The sequence below is a fragment of the Eptatretus burgeri genome, chromosome 9 (assembly GCF_056783735.1).
Source record: "Eptatretus burgeri isolate ZD-2024b chromosome 9, Ebu_testis_v1, whole genome shotgun sequence".
Lineage (NCBI taxonomy): Eukaryota > Metazoa > Chordata > Myxini > Myxiniformes > Myxinidae > Eptatretus > Eptatretus burgeri.
The window spans coordinates 101107149-101126651 of record NC_140969.1 but is presented as its reverse complement, the minus strand read 5'-3'; the positions used below and the strand labels follow the sequence as shown (position 1 = coordinate 101126651).

Genomic DNA, 19503 nt, shown 5'->3' with positions numbered 1-19503 from the left:
TCAAATCAAAGACCGTACGGCACCCCCACGTTTTCGGTCTCCCCAATTTCTAAATACCCCGTGCGGCTCCCCGAAAAATAAAAATATGTGACTGCTACATTGTGTGACTGTGGAAATACTGCGGCCGCCCTATAATTGCTAGTGGCCGTAGATTTTTTTAGACCCTACGGCCGCCGAGCGAAATGTGACTGAAGCATAAGTTAGGAAGGCCACCTCCAACTTTAAGTATGCCCTCCCATGCCACTCTCATACGGAGTGTGGCCAAAATGTTGTGACAGGATTGTGCAGATGTAAAAGTAGTTGCTACTTCCAGCAAAAAAAAAAAACCCCACAGTCTGAGTTGCCAGCACAAGATAATACAAACATGAGTGTAAAATGGTGAAGGTTATTTGCCGTAAAAGTTCAGGGCCGGAACTCCCACACCGGAGTGCCCAAAATGTTTAACGGCGGATAATTTTAACCATTATACTCTCGTGTTTGTGCACATTTGGCGCACTTATCGTGAAACTGATTATTCTCGGCTTGATTCTTGACTCACTAATAAACTGTCAGATTGGTATTTCACAGGAAGGGGCTCGCATTACAAAGCGCACCATTCTTTGGATAGACAATAAGCTGGGTATTCCGTGTGCTAGCATTAGTTGGTGGAGTTTAACGATCTCGCAATGTCTTTTACAAAGAGTCGGTAAAATAGGACAAATTACAAATTCTAGCCGTAACCAGTTTCAGTCGAACATCAGGTTCGTGAAAAAGACTTCATAGGAAGGTGGAATCAGTTGTGACAGTTGTAGTTTTTATGTAAAAAAACAAAACAAAAAATAAACAAAGATAAAACATGCGATGTATTTGTTTGATATAATTTGTGATTCTCCCTTCCACTTGGTAGAGGTTTCACTGTATGTGCAAAATTAAAAACTTCCATGTCACAACAAAAGTAATGAATTAAAACAAAAACATATTTTAAACAAGTGAAAAATAAAGCATTTAGATGTAATATGATGAATCTCGCACGATGCCGAGTCTATGGGCCTTCTCATCGCAGACAGGTTGGTGGTCTCTCTGTCTTCTACCACCCCCTTTCTGGTCTTGCGTCCTCTGCCCTCTACATACTTTGTCCCTCGCCTACCCCTCATTATCCTCCACATCCCTTATTTGTCCAAGTCTCCCTTTATTTTGTCCCTCAACCCTGCCGTTGGTGTGTTTAACCCCCTCTCTTTCTACTGTTCCTTTTCTGTGACATCCTGATCCGTTCTCTGCTCCAGTTCTTCCACGAGCCTTGACTTTGCATCATATAAACAATATAGACAATGTTATGATAACTACTTCATTATAAAGGAGTGGTTGGTTGTAAACGAAAGACATTTTGCAAAACAGGATTTACTCTACTCTGCCACAACTGCAAGTGAGGCTTCAAAGCCACGACGGGATTTACAACAGCAAAATAAATTGATGAAGTTGAAAATTACTTTGCTTTATTACAAGGCCCACTTGCCCTGGGCAACTGAAAGGAAGTTTCCTTCTGTTCTCACCGCCTTTGGAAAGCTTTACATACCACAAATAGAGAATTACTATGGTCCAGCATTAGCCATGAGTTGAGCTCAGAAATGTTTTCATAGATTTAATCACAATGAAGAATCACGAATGTGTGGAGGGCCAACTAGGATAAAAATATCAAAATTGGGAAGCTCTCCACACCTCGAGAGACAAGCCCTCAACATGTTAATAGACAAGCTCTCAACATGCCAATAAGCAAGCTCTCGACCTGCCAATCGACAAGCTCTCGACATGGCAATCGGCAAGCTCTCGACATGGCAATCGGCAAGCTCTCGACCTGCCAATCGACAAGCTCTCGACATGGCAATAAGCAAGCTCTCGACATGCCAATAAGCAAGTTCTCAACATGCCAATAGGCAAGCTCTCGACCTGCCAATCGGCAAGCTCTCGACCTGCCAATCGACAAGCTCTCGACATGCCAATAGAAAGCTCTCACCATGCCAATAAGTAAGCTCTCACAACCTGCCAATGGGCAAGCCCTTGATATGCCAATAGGAAAGCCCTCAACATGCCAAGAATGAAGCTCTCGACAAGCCAATAAGCAAGCTCTCGACATGCCAATAGGAAAGCCCTCAACATGCCAAGAATGAAGCTCTCGACAAGCCAATAAGCAAGCTCTCGACATGCCAATAGGCAAGTTCTCAACATGCCAATCAGCAAGCTCTCGACATGCCAATAGGCAAGCTCGACCTGCCAATCGGAAAGCTCTCGACATGCCAATCAGCAAGCTCTTGACATGCCAATCGGCAAGCTCTCGACATGCCAATAAGCAAGCTCTCGACATGCCAATAGGCAAGCTCTCGACATGCCAATTGGCAAGGTCTCTACATGCCAATTGGCAAGGTCTCCACATGCCAATAGGCAAGTTCTCAACATGCCAATCAGCAAGCTCTCGACATGCCAATAGGCAAGCTCTTGACTTGCCAATCGGCAAGCTCTCGACATGCCAATCGGCAAGCTCTCGACATGACAATCGGCAAGCTCTCGACATGCCAATCGGCAAGCTCTCGACATGCCAATAAGTAAGCTATCACAACCTGCCAATGGGCAAGCCCTTGACATGCCAATAGGAAAGCTCTCAACATGCCAAGAAGCAAGCTCTCAACAATGTCAATGAGCAAGCTCTCAACAGGCCAATAAGCAAGCTCTCAACAGGCCAATAAGCAACCTCTCAACATGCCAATAGGCAAGCTCTCGACATGCCAATCGGCAAGGTCTCTACATGCCAATAGGCAAGCTCTCAACATGCCAATAGGCAAGCTCTCAACATGCCAATAGGCAAGCTCTCAACATAACAATAAGCAAGCTCTCAACATGCCAATAAGCAAGCTCTCGACATGCCATGAGGAAAGCTCTCACCATGCCAATAGGCAAGCTCTCGACATGCCAATAAACTCGCTCTCGACATGCCATTAGGCAAGCTCTGATCACGCCAATAGGAAAGCTCTCAACATGCCAATAAGCAAGCTCACAGCATGCCAATAAGCAAGCTCTCAACAGGCCAATAAGCAAGCCCTTGATATGCCAATAGCAAAGCTCTCAACATGCCAATAAGTAAGCTCTCGACATGCCAATAAGCAAGCTCTCAACATGCCAATAAGCAAGCTCTCGACATGCCAATAGGCAAGTTCTCAACATGCCAATAAGCAAGCTCTCGACATGCCAATTGGCAAGCTCTCAACATGCCAATCGGCAAGCTCTCGACATGCCAATAGAAAGCTCTCACCATGCCAATAAGTAAGCTCTCACAACCTGCCAATAGGAAAGCTCTCAACATGCCAATAGGCAAGCTCTCAACATGCCAATAGGCAAGCTCTCAACATGCCAATAAGAAAGCTCTCAACAGGCCAATGAGCAAGCTCTCAACATGCCAATAAGCAAGCTCTCACCATGCCAATAGGCAAGCTGTCACAATGTCATTTGGCAAACTCTCGACATGCCAATAAACTCGCTCTCAACATGCCAATAAGCAAGCTCTCAACAGACCAATAAGCAAGCTCTCAACATGCCAATAAGCAAGCTCTCGACATGCCAATAGGCAAGCTCTCAACATGCCAATAGGCAAGCTCTCGACATGCCAATAGGCAAGCTCTCGACATGCCAATAGGCAAGCTCTCGACATGCCAATCGGCAAGCTCTCGACATGCCAATAGGAAAGCTCTCTCCATGCCAATCGGCAAGCTCTCGACATGCCATTAGGAAAGCTCTCTCCATGCCAATAGGCAAGCTGTCACAATATCATTGGGCAAGCTCTCGACATGCCATTAGGCAAGCTCTGATCAGGCCAATAGGAAAGCTCTCGACGTGCCAATAGGAAAGCTCACGACATGCCAATAGGCAAGCTCTCGACATGCCAATCGGCAAGCTCTTGACATGCCAATAGGCAAGCTCTCGACATGCCAATAGGCAAGCTCTTGACATGCCAATAGGCAAGCTCTCGACATACCAATAGGAAAGCTCTCTCCATGCCAATCGGCAAGCTCTCGACATGCCATTAGGAAAGCTCTCTCCATGCCAATAGGCAAGCTGTCACAATGTCATTGGGCAAACTCTCGACATGCCAATAAACAAGCTCTCGACATGCCATTAGGCAAGCTCTGATCAGGCCAATAGGAAAGCTCTCAACATGCCAATAAGCAAGCTCACGACATGCCAATAGGCAAGCTCTCGACATGCCAATCGGCAAGCTCTCGACATGCCATGAGGAAAGCTCTCTCCATACCAATAGGCAAGTTGTCACAATGTAATTGGGCAAACTCTCGACATGCCAATAAACAAGCTCTCGACATGCCATTAGGCAAGCTCTGATCAGGCCAATAGGAAAGCTCTCAACATGCCAATAAGCAAGCTCACGACATGCCAATAGGCAAACTCTCGACATGCCATTAAACAAGCTCTCGACATGCCATTAGGCAAGCTCTGATCAGGCCAAATAGGAAAGCTCTCAACATGCCAATAGGCAAGCTCTCGACATGCCAATAGGCAAGCTCTCGACATGCCAATAGGCAAGCTCTCGACATACCAATAGGAAAGCTCTCTCCATGCCAATCGGCAAGCTCTCGACATGCCATTAGGAAAGCTCTCTCCATGCCAATAGGCAAGCTGTCACAATGTCATTGGGCAAACTCTCGACATGCCAATAAACAAGCTCTCGACATGCCATTAGGCAAGCTCTGATCAGGCCAATAGGAAAGCTCTCAACATGCCAATAAGCAAGCTCACGACATGCCAATAGGCAAGCTCTCGACATGCCAATCGGCAAGCTCTCGACATGCCATGAGGAAAGCTCTCTCCATGCCAATAGGCAAGTTGTCACAATGTAATTGGGCAAACTCTCGACATGCCAATAAACAAGCTCTCGACATGCCATTAGGCAAGCTCTGATCAGGCCAATAGGAAAGCTCTCAACATGCCAATAAGCAAGCTCACGACATGCCAATAGGCAAACTCTCGACATGCCATTAAACAAGCTCTCGACATGCCATTAGGCAAGATCTGATCAGGCCAAATAGGAAAGCTCTCAACATGCCAATAGGCAAGCTCTCGACATGCCAATAGGCAAGCTCTCAACATGCCAATAAGCAAGCTTACGACTTGCCAATAGGCAAGCTCTGATCAGGCCAATAGGAAAGCTCTCAACATGCCAATAGGCAAGCTCTCGACATGCCAATAAACAAGCTCTCGACATGCCATTAGGCAAGCTCTGATCAGGCCAATAGGAAAGCTCTCAACATGCCAATAGGCAAGCTCTCGACATGCCAATAGGCAAGCTCTCAACATGCCAATAAGCAAGCTCACGACATGGCAATAGGAAAGCTCTCAACGAGCCAATAACAAGCTCTCAACATGTCAATGAGCAAGCTCTCAACATGTCAATGAGCAAGCTCTCAACATGCCAATAGGCAAGCTCTCAACATGACAATAAGCAAGCTCTTGACATGCCAATAGGCAAACTCTCGACATGCCATTAAACAAGCTCTCGACATGCCATTAGGCAAGCTCTGATCAGGCCAAATAGGAAAGCTCTCAACATGCCAATAGGCAAGCTTTCGACATGCCAATAGGCAAGCTCTCAACATGCCAATAAGCAAGCTCACGACTTGCCAATAAACAAGCTCTCGACATGCCAATAGGAAAGCTCTCAACATGCCAATAGGCAAGCTCTCGACATGCCAATAAACAAGCTCTCGACATGCCATTAGGCAAGCTCTGATCAGGCCAATAGGAAAGCTCTCAACATGCCAACAGGCAAGCTCTCGACATGCCAATAGGCAAGCTCTCAACATGCCAATAAGCAAGCTCACGACTTGCCAATAGGCAAGCTCTCGACATGCCAATAAGCAAGCTCTCGACATGCCAATAAGCAAGCTCTCAACATGCCAATAAGCAAGCTCTCGACATGCCAATAAGCAAGCTCACGACATGGCAATAGGAAAGCTCTGATCAGGCCAATAGGAAAGCTCTCAAGTAAACCGAAAACAGATTCGTGATGTGAAAAGGCAAAATCATTTATTGATAGAATGACAATGAAGGCATATGATATTAGATCAAAAGCTAGAGATCAGCAGAAGAGTTTGGAAGACCAATATGGTGTGAAAATGACCCAGGATGATGAGAACTTTTATTTAGATAATTGTCATCGGGAGTACGTGGCGATCTGTACCAACACAGTACCTGGAGACTAGAAGAAAAAGAAGAAGCGAGAAGAAACAAGGAATAATTCAGCGGAGAAAAAAAACTCAATGAAGCTGAGAAACAAAAACAGGAACTCATCGCAAGGTCACCAGATGGATGAAACACATGAACCTGTAGCGGACCCAGTAGTATCCGATCAAACTTATGAAGATTCACTGCCACCTATGAGTATGCCATCATAAGATACCCCGACATCATCAAGGCCTTCAACCAGGGGTTCGCGTAGGGACGAAGAGATGGAAGAAGACCAGCTTACAAAATTTCCAAGAATCAATGTCAGAACTGCTCGCAAGACTATCAATGAAAAGCTCATGGTGTGTGTAGTTCAGTGTCTCTCTGAATTTAAAGTGAGTCAAAATGATATAGCTGGCATTATTATTCGTACTGCCAATATGGTCTTTGATCAAGACTGGTACTTGTCATCAGAATCAGAATCTTTTGATGATGATGGGGATAGTAGCGATGATGAAGAACACATTGTTGACTCAGCAGGAGCTTCAAAGAAACATCAACGAAAAAGTTGCAGAGACTTGAGAAACGTCTTTCCTAGCTGCAGATGTATACGAATGTATCTGGAAGATGCAAGTAACCTCAATCTGAAAGTAGTAGCAGAACATTTACTGAATAAGGACGAGAAAGTTGTAACGGTAGGTCTGGACGATACGACCAAAGCTGGAGGGAATAAACAAAATGACGTTAAGGCCGATCATATCACTGTCTCTGGCCCCGGAGAGCGAACATTTCTTACAACTGGATACACGGAAAGTATCAGTCATTCAGGTCAGGATGGAGCCAAGGCATACGAATTTAAACTCAATTGTCTGGCTCTGCTCACGGACTCAGCCCCAGATGAAATCAAAGCGGCAATAGACTTCTGGATAACGGACAGAGCCGCGGACTTCAAAGTACTGCTTGAGAACTTGGGTGGAGATTCAGAAAAAAATCCTGAAGTTCTCAGCGGATTTGATACTTGTTATTGATCATGGATGTGATAAGGTTTTCCGAAATCTGGAACAGAAGATTGGAGTACAGAATCTTCTGAAACTTTCTGCTGGAGAAAAGGCATTTTGTTCCCCCGGATCTAGTGTACATACGCTCGGCGAAATAGCAATCGCAAAACTTCTGAGTCCGAGTCATGCGTCTCACTGTGTCGTTGTATCCCCAAATACATGGAATGGATGGAGCAGAACGGTATTGAACATTGTGGCTTCAAAGGGTTCACTGTGAATAGGTTCGAGAGAATAGCCGAGATCGCTAAACAGTTTCTCAAAATGAGAACATCCATCATGAAATTCTTCGATGCTGTAGTGGACATTCAATCAAATAAGCTGGTCCTTGGTGTCTCTACGTATGTCCAAAGTGCTTGGTTCGTTTAATGCTGCGAGGTGTATGAACAAGTGGGAAATATTATCATATTCCCATTGATGAAACTTTTGGGCATTGATGACAAGGATGAAAAAGACTTAAAGTCCTTAAAGACTGAAGAGGACCTAAAGTCCTCAAAAAAAAAAAACGACAGAGAAACTGGGGAGGAGTGCAGGATTTTTTTTTGCGAGGAAACTACCCGAACTGGCTGAAATCCGTGACACTTCAAGGAATGGGAGTGGGAAGGAACGCCTTTTGGCTGCTGTGGTCGATGAAGTCATCGATTCCTTGCATCGCCAGCTCTCTGAAATGAAATTATTCTCAGAAATACCAGGGGTACCTAATGCAGAAGGAACAGAGGATATGCCCTCTCCTAACTACTCGAAAATGGCACTAGCCCCCGTCACAGACTTAGGTTGTGAATCAGAATTATCCCGTCTTGATCATCGAATAAAAGTCAGTGGAGGAACAGAATCAGTAATGTCCATGTCCAGGAAGAATATCATTGCCACGAATGGGCTTTTGGTCGACTCAGCATTCATGGAGATGACACGTGAAGAGACAAAGGAACGATTTAAATGGGCGCGTAAATCAGAACAGACTCTTGCTGTTAGAAAGCTGGAGAAAGATTTCATTTTGACTGTATGGGCATCAAAAGGACTTGTCCTAAGGAAAAAGGAAGACTTGAAGAAAAAGAAAAAATACTAAGCTATTGAATACTATACAAACTTGCAAAAAGCACAAAGGACCTTTGACCCCAGACAGTCAATATTTAGGCCTAAGTCACATTTGCTCTACGGCGAGGATACGGCGGCCGTACGCCCTCTGAATTGACAGAAATGTGCGGCGGCCGGAGAGTTTCTGCGGTGGCCTCAGGGTGGCCCTACGCCGTTTGGCTATCTTTTCCAGGCCGTAGGGGTCGCCGTGGAATTATAACGCGGAGTTATAACTTTTTTCATTTGTACGTTCGCCATAGCAATTCGACAAGCCGAAAAAAAAAAACTGGTAAGAAAAAAAAAAATGAAAATGAACCCACTCGTTACCGTCCGTCTGGCTGCACGTTCGCCTTAGGGCATCCCTGCGGTCGCCTTGCGGTCACCTTGAGGCTCCCTTGCATCTGCCTTGAAAATTCTATGCCCGCCGCAGGGACGCCCTAAGGTCACCGTGTGACATCAAATCAAAGACCGTATGGCAACCCCATGTTTTCGGTCTCCACAATTTCTAAACACCCCGTGTGGCTCCCCGAAAAATAAAAACATATGTGACTGCTACATTATGTGACCGTGGAAATACTGCGGCCGCCGTATAATTGCTAGTGGCCGTAGATTTTGGAGACCCCACGGCCGCCGTGGCAAATGTGACATAGGCCTTATTAAGTACACTATCGGAGAAAGAACTTTTCGCGGAAGTGACATATTTACGCTTAACTGTAGCCCCAGACATACACCAACAAAGACGTGTGAAGGATGGAGCAGGGAAATTCCGCACTCAAAAATTCAGTTTGACCGAGCGACACAACTCTATAAAGAATGCTATCCAACCCGATGAATCCGTGCAGGATAACATTAATGAACTTTTGTTGGCGGCACTGGTGTGATCTCGGTCTTATGCTGATCTGAGAATGTCAAAAACAGTTCAATGTTAGCAAAATATTGTGCTGTTTTCAAAAATTGTGTTTGAAAAGTCATCAAATTATTGCATAAGTGACATTTTCGTATTTCCTCATCGGAAAAACCTATAAATTTATATATTACAAGCCTTATTTTCTCCCATTTGGTCAGAAATTCATAAAAATATCATTTTTAGATCCTCGTGGAGGATCTCGAAGTCTTATGCTTCAGTCACATTTGGCTCGGCGGCCGTAGGGTCTAAAAAAAATCTACGGCCACTAGCAATTATAGCGCGGCCGCAGTATTTCCACGGTCACACAATGTAGCAGTCACATATGTTTTTATTTTTCGGGGAGCCGCATGGGGTATTTAGAAATTGTGGAGACCGAAAACGTGGGGTGCCATACGGTCTTTGATTTGATGTCGCACGGTGACCTTAGGGCGTCCCTGCGGCGGCCATAGAATTTTCAAGGCAGACGTAAGGTAGCCTCAAGGTGCCCTAAGGCGAACGTGGAAATAGTGCGGCCGCCGTAATTTTTTGGGGGTTGGCAAAATTCATTTTTCATTGATAAGAGCCTACGGAAAATGCACGAATAACGCAAGCCCACCGTACGCCCTTACGTACGGTCGACGTGGAACACATCTACATCATGACTACGGCTTGTCGAATTGCTACGGCTAACCGAGAAATGAAAAAAGTTATAACTCCATGCTTTAATTCCACGGAGACCCCTATGGCCTGTAAAAGATAGCCATATGGCGTTGGGCCACCCTGAGGCCACCTCAGAAACTCTGCGGCCGCCGCACGTTTCTGTCAATTCAGGGGGGGGTACGGCCGCCGTATCCTAGCCGTAGAGCAAATGTGACTACTGCTTTACTCACGTTGTTGTTCTTCATCTTCTTCTTATGGACTTTTTAGGTCCTCGTGGAGGATCTCTAAGTATTTATCACGTTGTTGTTCTTGTGGTCTTTTTTGTTTCACAGCCTAGTTTTCATCGAAACTTCCTGAAACTTGGCGTATATATGTAAAAATACCCTGCGCAGACAGTAACTATCTCCGATTTTGAAAATTCCTCCTAGAAAAAAAGTTATGATGTCAAAATATCTCCCTAATGGAAATCGGAAAAAAATTATCTCCGAAACTAGGCAAGATTTTTGAATTCTGTTTGCGGGAATCAAACAGGGAATTAGCAGAGATGAATTACCACACATATGATACATCAATATGACGTCATAAAAATTAATATGACGTCATTCCTGTTTTTTTGACATTTTTTGTTTTTGTTTCACAGCCTACAGTTTTCATCGAAACTTCCTGAAACTTGACGTATATATATATATATATATATATATATATATATATATATATATATATATATATATATATATATATATATATACATATATATATATATATATATATATATATATATATATATATATATAAAATACCCTGCGTGTAGACAGTAACCATCTCCGAATTTGAAAATTCCTCCTAGAAAAAAAGTTATGACATCAAAATATCTCCGCTAATGGAAATCGCCTAAAAAAAATCTCAAACTCGGCAAGCTTTTTGAATTCTGTTTGCGGGAATCGAACAGGGCATTAGCAGAGATGAATTACTGCACATATGCATCACTATGACGTCATATCAATTTTTATGACGTCATTCCTATTTTTTGACATTTTTTGTTTCACAACCCAGAGTTTTCATCGGATCTTCATGAAACTTGCCATGTATATGCACAAAGCCCACGCACAGGCAGTAACCATCTCCGATTTTGGAAATTCTTCCAAGGAAAAAAGGTAACATCATAATATCGCCACTAATGGAAATCGCCTATACCATTATCTCCGAAACTAGTTTGTTTCACAGCCCACAGTTTTCATCGAAACTTCCTGAAACTTGGCATGTACATGTAAAAATACCCTGCACAGACAGTAACCATCTCCGATTTTGAAAATTCCTCCTAGAAAAAAAGTTACGACGTCAAAATATCTCCGCTCTGCCATTAAGGAAATATATATATATATATATATATATATATATATATATATATATTTTTTTACCATATGTCCCTATCTTCTCCAAACCTACTTTGACTTTTATTGTCCCTCCTCCCATGCATCCATATCTTCATCGCAATGTCCCCTCACCCACCCTTTTTCTCTTCGTATCTTTTCAATTAACTTTTGCCAGAATGTACTCCACTCCCCCGTCTCCTCTTCCCCCACCCCCCCCCATCCCCTCGGGCCCATTCCTTCTCTCTGCTCATCATCCTCCTGCGCACATAAATATGAAGATGGTCCTTCAAGAGAACAGTCTCCTTTTTCACCTTTTTGTTTGCATTCAAATCTCGAGAAATTGTGCAAGATGTTGCATCTCGACACTTGGGTCAAGACAACTGTGCCGGCACCTGGAGAGTGGTTATGCCAATGCGAAGGCAGTATCAATTCAATTTAATTCCATGTGAAGTCAAAACATTTTTTAGCTTTTCCAAAAAATAACTCCTGTGGCAAAAAGAAACTCCCCCATTGCTCGGGAGAACATGTAACAATGGCTATAAAGTACATAAAAAAGGACTAACACCTGTCCTGAGTTTCACACCATTCATTCAATGATGGCAAGGGGGTCGGAGGGTGATGTTTTGACTCCTACATATGACGTCATGGGTATAAAGCAATGCCTCCGGCACCGCCAGCATACCAATTCGGTGGAGGGGTGTTCAAATATCTAGCGTTGTATCCATCGGGCCATTTAATACGTTGGAGGAGGTGGTTGCCTTCTTGCCTTTTTGGTGGATACACTTACACCTCAAATTCCTCAATATTTGCTGCACGACTGGTAGTTCATTGCCCATGTTCATTAAGGGCCCCACTTCTTGCACTTGTTTTCTAAATTACTGGGGCATCTTCTCTCTTTTTCCTTCTGATATTTTCCAACGTCATCGAGCTTAAAATAATCCTCCACACAAATCTCTTTCATTGTGACAAAATAAATCATTATAAACTTGGACATCAACTTGTAAGGAAGGATCTCCAAGACATTTTACAATGGATATTTTGTTGTTGAACAATAAATTTGAGATGATTTTGAGAAAACAAATTCAGTTTCAAATTAACATCTCTTGCACATCAAACGCAATGGAATCAAACTGTTCCGGCATAGAAGGCATGCGGGTAGTGTCCACAATGGCAACAAGAAAGATGCCAACACCGTATCGACACATCCTTCAACTCGGCCTGTGCGCCTGGAGTGAGGCTGAGCCCTGATACCTTGGCATGGCACGGCCTACTTGGTCCAACATGCTCTAAAACGCATTCAAATGATTTCATTTGCAGCATTCATATGTAGCAACATCACTTGACACACTCACGCTCACCCGATCACTCCATAAATGATGTTAATAGGCAACATGATGGCAACTGCTTCATTGTTATTTCTCTGGTATGTATAAATCAGGTGCCGTCAAGTAAACGTTATCTTTAGTCTTTTCTTTCAACTTATTGTTTTTTTTTTGGTGATTATTTAGACTGTTAATCTCTCCTGCCTCTTTGGAATCCTGTCCCAGAATTTTAAGGGCAGGGCTGATAGGATGGCCGAGAGGTAGGCACACAAACCTCGAAGCTGTCGAGCCTGGGAATGAATCCTGACAGCTCTAAACTGTCATCCAGGTGTTTCACAGGGAGTGAAGGTGATTCATCGATGTCTGCGTCGTCCCTCTGATAGACATTAAACTGGAAACCTGTCTGCCAGCATTCGTTGATCGACGTTAAAGATCCCACGGTGTACTTCGCGAAGAGTAGGCGAGCTATCGCCGGCACCCTGAACAAATTACAAATTACTGCATCAGTAGCGCAGCCACACGCTCAGCCTATGAGACGATCCTGCAGCCTTGTGCTGCACAGGAACAAACCGTTTGAAAGGCACACATTCCCCCCCTAACCCCCCACAAAGAGCCTTGCTACACACATCATATGCAAGAATGAGTGAACTTCCATGATTATGTACTGATCTTACCTGCACTGCAATGTACAGCATTTGGGAGAGGCTCAGTTCGCTCGCTCGGTCATGTCCTGGTGACTCGGTGAGGAAAGGTATGTCAGGACTATGGCAACTGCAGCAAGAAATAAAAAATATTCATCGAAGAGCTCCCAATGTATTTGACAAAACAACTGCAAATGTTTAACAGACTCAGAACATAATTATCATCTGAATTATCAAGTGTGGGATGGCAGGAGAACCTAGACTCCTGGAGGTGTGTGGACTCGCCTCTGAACAGTCGAGCCAAGGTTGGAATCTCAACCCAGCAAAAAACTCTCATCCTGGTGTTTCGCATGCAGGGCGAGACATCAATGTGTCTACCGTCCGTCAGATGGATGTTAAGCCAGAGGACCTGTCTGCCGGCCTGCACTGGCCGTAGGTGGACGTTCAACATTCTACGGAGTCTTCACGAAGAGTCGACGAGTTATCGCAAGGACCCTGAACAAATTGCAAATTCCTGACCTAATCTACATGGGGCACTGCATCAGCAGTGTGGCTGCACTCCCAGCAATAATGCAAACCAAACTGTTTATGATTCGCATGAATGAATGAATGATATGATTATAAAAAGCAATTACAATAACACACCAATGACTTGCATGAAATCGTGCGTTGGTGAATTATGCAGATCCCATTACTAAAGACCACGTTAGTGCTGCGGAGCATCTTAAAGATTGCTTTTTCTCAGGGGATATGCTAAGCAGATTGTGCAATTTATTTTCACAGTTGTTTATATGAGTGATTGAATGCTGTGTCTCTAAAAATAAATAAATAAATAAATAAATAAATAATAAGGTCCTGCCCCCATCAGACTGTCTGAAGACGACCACCGATTGGTTATGTACATCGAGGTACCTTGCATATGGCAGACAGTAGCATATTGGCATGATCATTCACATGGAAAGCAATTTCACGTTATTTTGAGTTGTTTTATGTGTTTACAGCTCGATGATGGCTTCAACCATCAAGGTGGTTGGCTTCGGATCATAGGGCCCTGAATTCAAACCCCAGCGGTGCCAAACTATCACCTGACGGTTCAACTCAACCTGTCACCGTTTAAAGAGATCAGGTGGGTACATCGAGTACCAGTTTAGTGGGGGTAAGAGATCAATGACAGTTGATCTGGGGGTAACGGTGGCGCACCCTCCTGTCCAAGTGGTGGAAGCTGGTGGGAAGAGGAGCCTTTGGGTCACCAATGACCTCGATCGAAACCTTACCTAATTGTGTTTACACCTTCCCTGACCAATAATCTTAATGATTCAATGACAACCTTCGCTTATCAACAAACAAAACATGAGTAAACAATGCATTTTAAAGAAAACATTCAACAAACAGGACTCCCAAAATGGGACTTTACAATGTCTCCATTTCACTTGCGGCTTACCGTAGAAACCTGTTGAGGTCTCCATGCTTCATATACTCGAACAGCATTATGAGTGGTTTTCCCTCAACGCAGATCCCATAAAAGCGTACAATGTGCGAGTGCTGCAGGTTTGTGAGTAACTCGGCCTCACGGTAGAAGTCCCTCCGTGCCGTACCTCGAAGGTCCTTCAGGGTCTGCCAAGGTAAAGTGACAAGGAGAATGACGCTGAGTAATAGGATATACAGGTAAACGTCCGAAAACACTTAGATAAAACTTATGTGGGGATCAGGGGATGATGATGATGATGATGCAGGTGTTTCCAGTTTATCATCGGTTGAGTAAATGAACCAATGAGAGAGAACCAATCCGAGACGGCGTTACCGTCATGTCTGACATGTACAAGTCGGTCACGCAATTTGGTAAAACATGGATGCTTCCCCATCACTCAGGTGCAACTTCTGAGCTGATAAAGACAATCACCCCGTGTAAAGTTTCACTAAATATTAAAGGTCTTCAATAAATGTCTCTGCATTGTGGAAGGAATGCTGCTTACTTTAACCCCTGCTGCCCTGAGTAAATCAAACTGGCAAAGACAGATATCTGCACTTACACGGACAGTTACAAACATGAGGACAAATAACAGTGGAGATGTACATTGTCCCCCTTTGTGATATTTCGAGCTCAAATGGTGCTGTGCTCAAAGAACAATCCATCACACGGTACACGTTCCGGTTATCAAGACGACAAATCCTGTTAATTATATTGAGAGCGTAATGCCGTGTTGGAACACATCAAATCTTCGTGTCAATTGTTGCTCTGTTCATCCATAATAAGAGATATTTAACACAGAACTGCAAATTTGTATTCCTAGATTATCACTTCAATAACGTGATCACGTACAACCTCATGTTTCCCGTCACTTGTTTAACCTCTTCTTAAGTTCCGGTCTCATTTTACGCTAACTTCTTTATCTGTCCAACTATGTCTTTAACAATCACTGCAATTGGAAGAAATTTGATGGTACGAGAAACATCCGCTCCTTACGGGAGTGGGCAGGTGGTAGGTAGGGGGAGGTTGGATATATTGGTTTGTCAGGGACACAATTAGTCCAGAATGCCTCAAGGTCTTCATGCTGTGGAAACCAAGGCATTTAGGGTCATTGGTATCTCCCGCAGTGAGGCTGAATCTTTGGGTCTCTCACTCTCTCACCACAGGAAGGTCGGTGGTCTTTCTGTCTTCCACCGTCTCCTCTCCAGCCTCGACCTCCCCACCCCTGCTTTGTCTGCTATCTGTCCCGCCCATATTTTCGCAGGGTGCTCAAGCTCCGCCAGCAACCCCCTTCTGGTAAAACCACCAAAATCAAGAATCCCTGTTCACCTACATTCTAGCCTGGAATTAAATGACATTAAATTATACTTTTACCACCTTTATTTACACATCATAACCCACAACTTCCAAATGAAAAACAAATTCGATAAATTTCAGAAAATTAGGAAAAAATTCAAAACTACAATATCTTGGTTGGATAAATGTCCATCCCCTCTGAGTTAACAGTTGGTGGAAGCACCTTTGACAGCAATTAAAGCTGTGAGTCTGTTTTGATAGGTCTCTACCAACTTTGCACACCTTGATTGGACAATATTTGTCCATTCTTCTGGACAAAACTGTTCAAGCCAAGTTGCATGGGGCCACTCAAGGACATTTCTCCTTTTGTTCCTTCGCCACACCAGTGTAGCTTTGGCTGTGTGCTTCGGGTCATTGTCATGCTGAAAGATGAACTTCCATCCCAATTTCAGCTTTCTTGCAGATGGCAGCAGGTTTTTTTTGAGGATTTTTCTGTATTTTGCTCCATCCATTTTCCCTTCTATCCTGACAAGTGCTCCAACCCTGCTGATGAGAAACATCCCCATCACATGATGCTGCCACCACCATGCTTCACAGTCGGGATGGTGTTCTTTGGGTGATGTGCTCTGTTGGATTTGCGCCAAACATAAAGTTTTGTATTTCGGCCAAAAAGTTCCATCTTGGTTCTGTCAGACCACAAAACCTGTTTCCACATAGCTTCCGAATCTCTGGAATGGCTTTTTTAATACCTCAAATATGACTCAAGGTGGGCTTTTTTGAGCGATGGCTTCCTTCTTGCCACCCTACCATACATGCTACACTTGTGGAGTGCTTGGGATATTATTGTCACATGCACACAGTGACCAGTCTTTGCCATAAAGGCATGTGACTCGATAAAAGTTGCCGTTGGCCTCTTGGTGGCTTCTGATCAGTTTCCTCCTTGCTTGGTCATCCAGTTTGGAGGGACGGCCTGATCTAATCAGGGTCTTGGTGGTACCATACGCCTTCCACTTCTTAAAGATTGTCTTGAATCTACTCCAAGGGATATTCAAGGCCTTTCAAATATTGTTTTACCCATCCCCTGATCTGTGCCTTTCCACAACTTTATCCCGGATGTCTTTTGAAAGCTCCTTGGTTCTCATGGTTGAGTCTTTGCTGTGAAATGCACTACCCAGCAGAGGAAACCTACAGGAACAGCTGATTTTATTCTGAAATAATCAGAATCACTCCGATTTAACACAGGTAGAGGCCAATTAACTCGGAGTGTCATTTTGAAGATGATTGTCTACACCTGAGATAATTTACAATTGCCATTATAAGAGGGGTGGACACTTACCCAACCAAGACGTTCTCGTTTTGTATTTTAGTTAATTTTCTGAAATTTGTAGAACTTGTTTTTCACTTCGAAGTTGTGAGTTACGATGTGTAAATAAAGGTGGAAAAAGTCTGATTTAACGTAATTTAATTCCAGGCTGTAAGGCAACAAAAGGTGAAAATTTTGAAAGCGGATATAGACATTCTTGAGGCATTGTTTTACCTTGACAGGTTTTCGCACAAGGTGGAAAACCTGCTTGAGGAGGGGGGCTAAGTCGCGACAACCTCCGTCCACAGGTGGGGAAAAAGAGGAACGGATGAGTAGAGGTGAGCAGTGATCCTGGAATTGTGATCCCATCTTGGGAGAACTTCCCCTAATTTATTTAACTGTCCGAGAAAATTCCATCTATAGTTAGCGAAGCCTGCCAGAAATATTTTTGAAAGCAATTTTAGTTTAGTGTGTTAGTTAAAGTGAATGAGAGCCGGTCATGCGTTTAGAAACTTCGTTATGACAAACGAGGCCGATTCACTTAATTGTAAGAAGAACGAAGCTCTTGAATTGCATTTCCCAAACGCCTTGGTTTACTGGGCGGTGTACACCTGTACGGTTTTTACGCATGTTTTGTTTCTTTGCTTTGCTGTGTTACCTGCTGCGATGGACTTGCTGCCCTGCGAGATTGCATCGGGCAACTGGGGTAAGGATTTGCTGTTACTCAGCCATGCCTAATCTTAGCAGGCCAATTAGCACCTTATCTTTTGTACATTTAGGCAACACTGTGTCTTGTTACGACTTAATGAAGACAAACCTTTTAAAATTGTTTACGGGATGGAAACTTCAGTCTCGTTTAACTTGACCACATTCTGACTAATTATCGAAATTTAAAGTGCTACATAATCCTTAGCAAATTGCTTTGCTATCAGAACAGGGCACGTTATGAGCGACTGCTGGTCAAAAGGATGTTGGGATTGTTCCTACACGAACTAACTATCGTGTGCAGCCAGTGGCTGCTGGTTGCATCATTTTCTGGGGACACAGCTGTGCTACTGATGCAGTGCCCTCTATCTATCAGCACACTGGTACTCATTTTGGCAACCTCAGAAGGAAGACAAGGCTGAGTCAACCCCACCTGGTGTTAATTCGACAGCCGACAGGGGTTCAAACTCAAGATCCGAAGATCTTAAACGATATACCTTAACTGTTAAGCCAACACCAGGCTTGTTCCTACAATCGATCCTCATTGACTTCATTATAATGAGTGCCACATGAGACTGTGTGGCATGGAATACTAAGCTACATGTGTGTAGCAAATTCAGCCAATGATAGGGCTGATAGGATAGCCTCGAGGTATGTGCACTCTCCTCGAAGCAGTCTAGCCAGGGTTTCAATCCCAACCCAGCTCTAAACTGTCATCCTGGTGTTTCACAGGGAGGGTGATTCATCAATGTCTGTGCCGTCCCTTGGAAGGACGTTCAACTGGGCATCCCATCTGCTGGCAATCATTCGTGGACGTTAAATATCCAACACAGTGTCCTTCATGAAGAGCAGGCGAGCTATCGCCAGCACCCTGAACAAATTACAAATTCCTGTCCAAACCAGCAGAGGGCATTGCAACAGCAGAACAGCCGTGCCTTCAGCCAATAATGCTACTCCGCAGCCTTGTGCTGCTTACAAACAAAGAAGTAAGCTAATCAGAGAACGTTCGAATATTCAAAGTCATTGTGAATATCCTGGACTTTGACGATGGACGTATTTGTGGATTTGTCTTTTTGGATATCCTGTATACACCCCTCCTTGGACATTTTGAACACTTGGACATTGGAAGGGGTGGAGTAGTGAACAACCCCTTCCATAAATAACATCCTGGATCTGCCCCCATAACTGGTTGTGCTCTCGAATTGTTTTCATACTCTTAAAAAATAGCCCCACGGGGAATGAGGGTTATTTTACCAATAGGCGGGGTACAAATGAGGGACAAGGAGGAAGGGGTCATGGCTCCCCTTCCTGAAGTGGTACAGTCATGGGGAGCACAACTTAAGGAAATGGCATGGCATGGTCCTCATGTTTCATGAAGAGTTTGGTCTGAATTTGGCCATCGGTTTCTGAGAATAATTTTAAATAAATTACCTGAATTTGAGGCGAACCTCCCACCCCCCCACCCACCCCTTTACAGCCTCATTTATGGGTGGATCCGGATGGGGAGCACAACACCATG

At 44.0% G+C, this 19503-nt stretch overlaps 1 protein-coding gene across 2 annotated transcripts in view; it reads right to left on the bottom strand.

Annotated features, from left to right (window-relative positions):
* The window catches only part of LOC147020748 (BDNF/NT-3 growth factors receptor-like), a 576920-nt gene that overhangs the window by 111250 nt on the left and 446167 nt on the right, over nucleotides 1–19503 (bottom strand). For both annotated transcript variants that reach the window (XM_085896363.1, XM_085896362.1), the window contains exons 14-15: nucleotides 14654–14826; nucleotides 13246–13342 (exon numbers count right to left, since the gene is read on the bottom strand). In XM_085896363.1, coding sequence (XP_085752489.1) covers nucleotides 13246–13342; nucleotides 14654–14826 — 270 coding nt within the window. The remainder of the gene's footprint in view (nucleotides 1–13245; nucleotides 13343–14653; nucleotides 14827–19503) is intronic.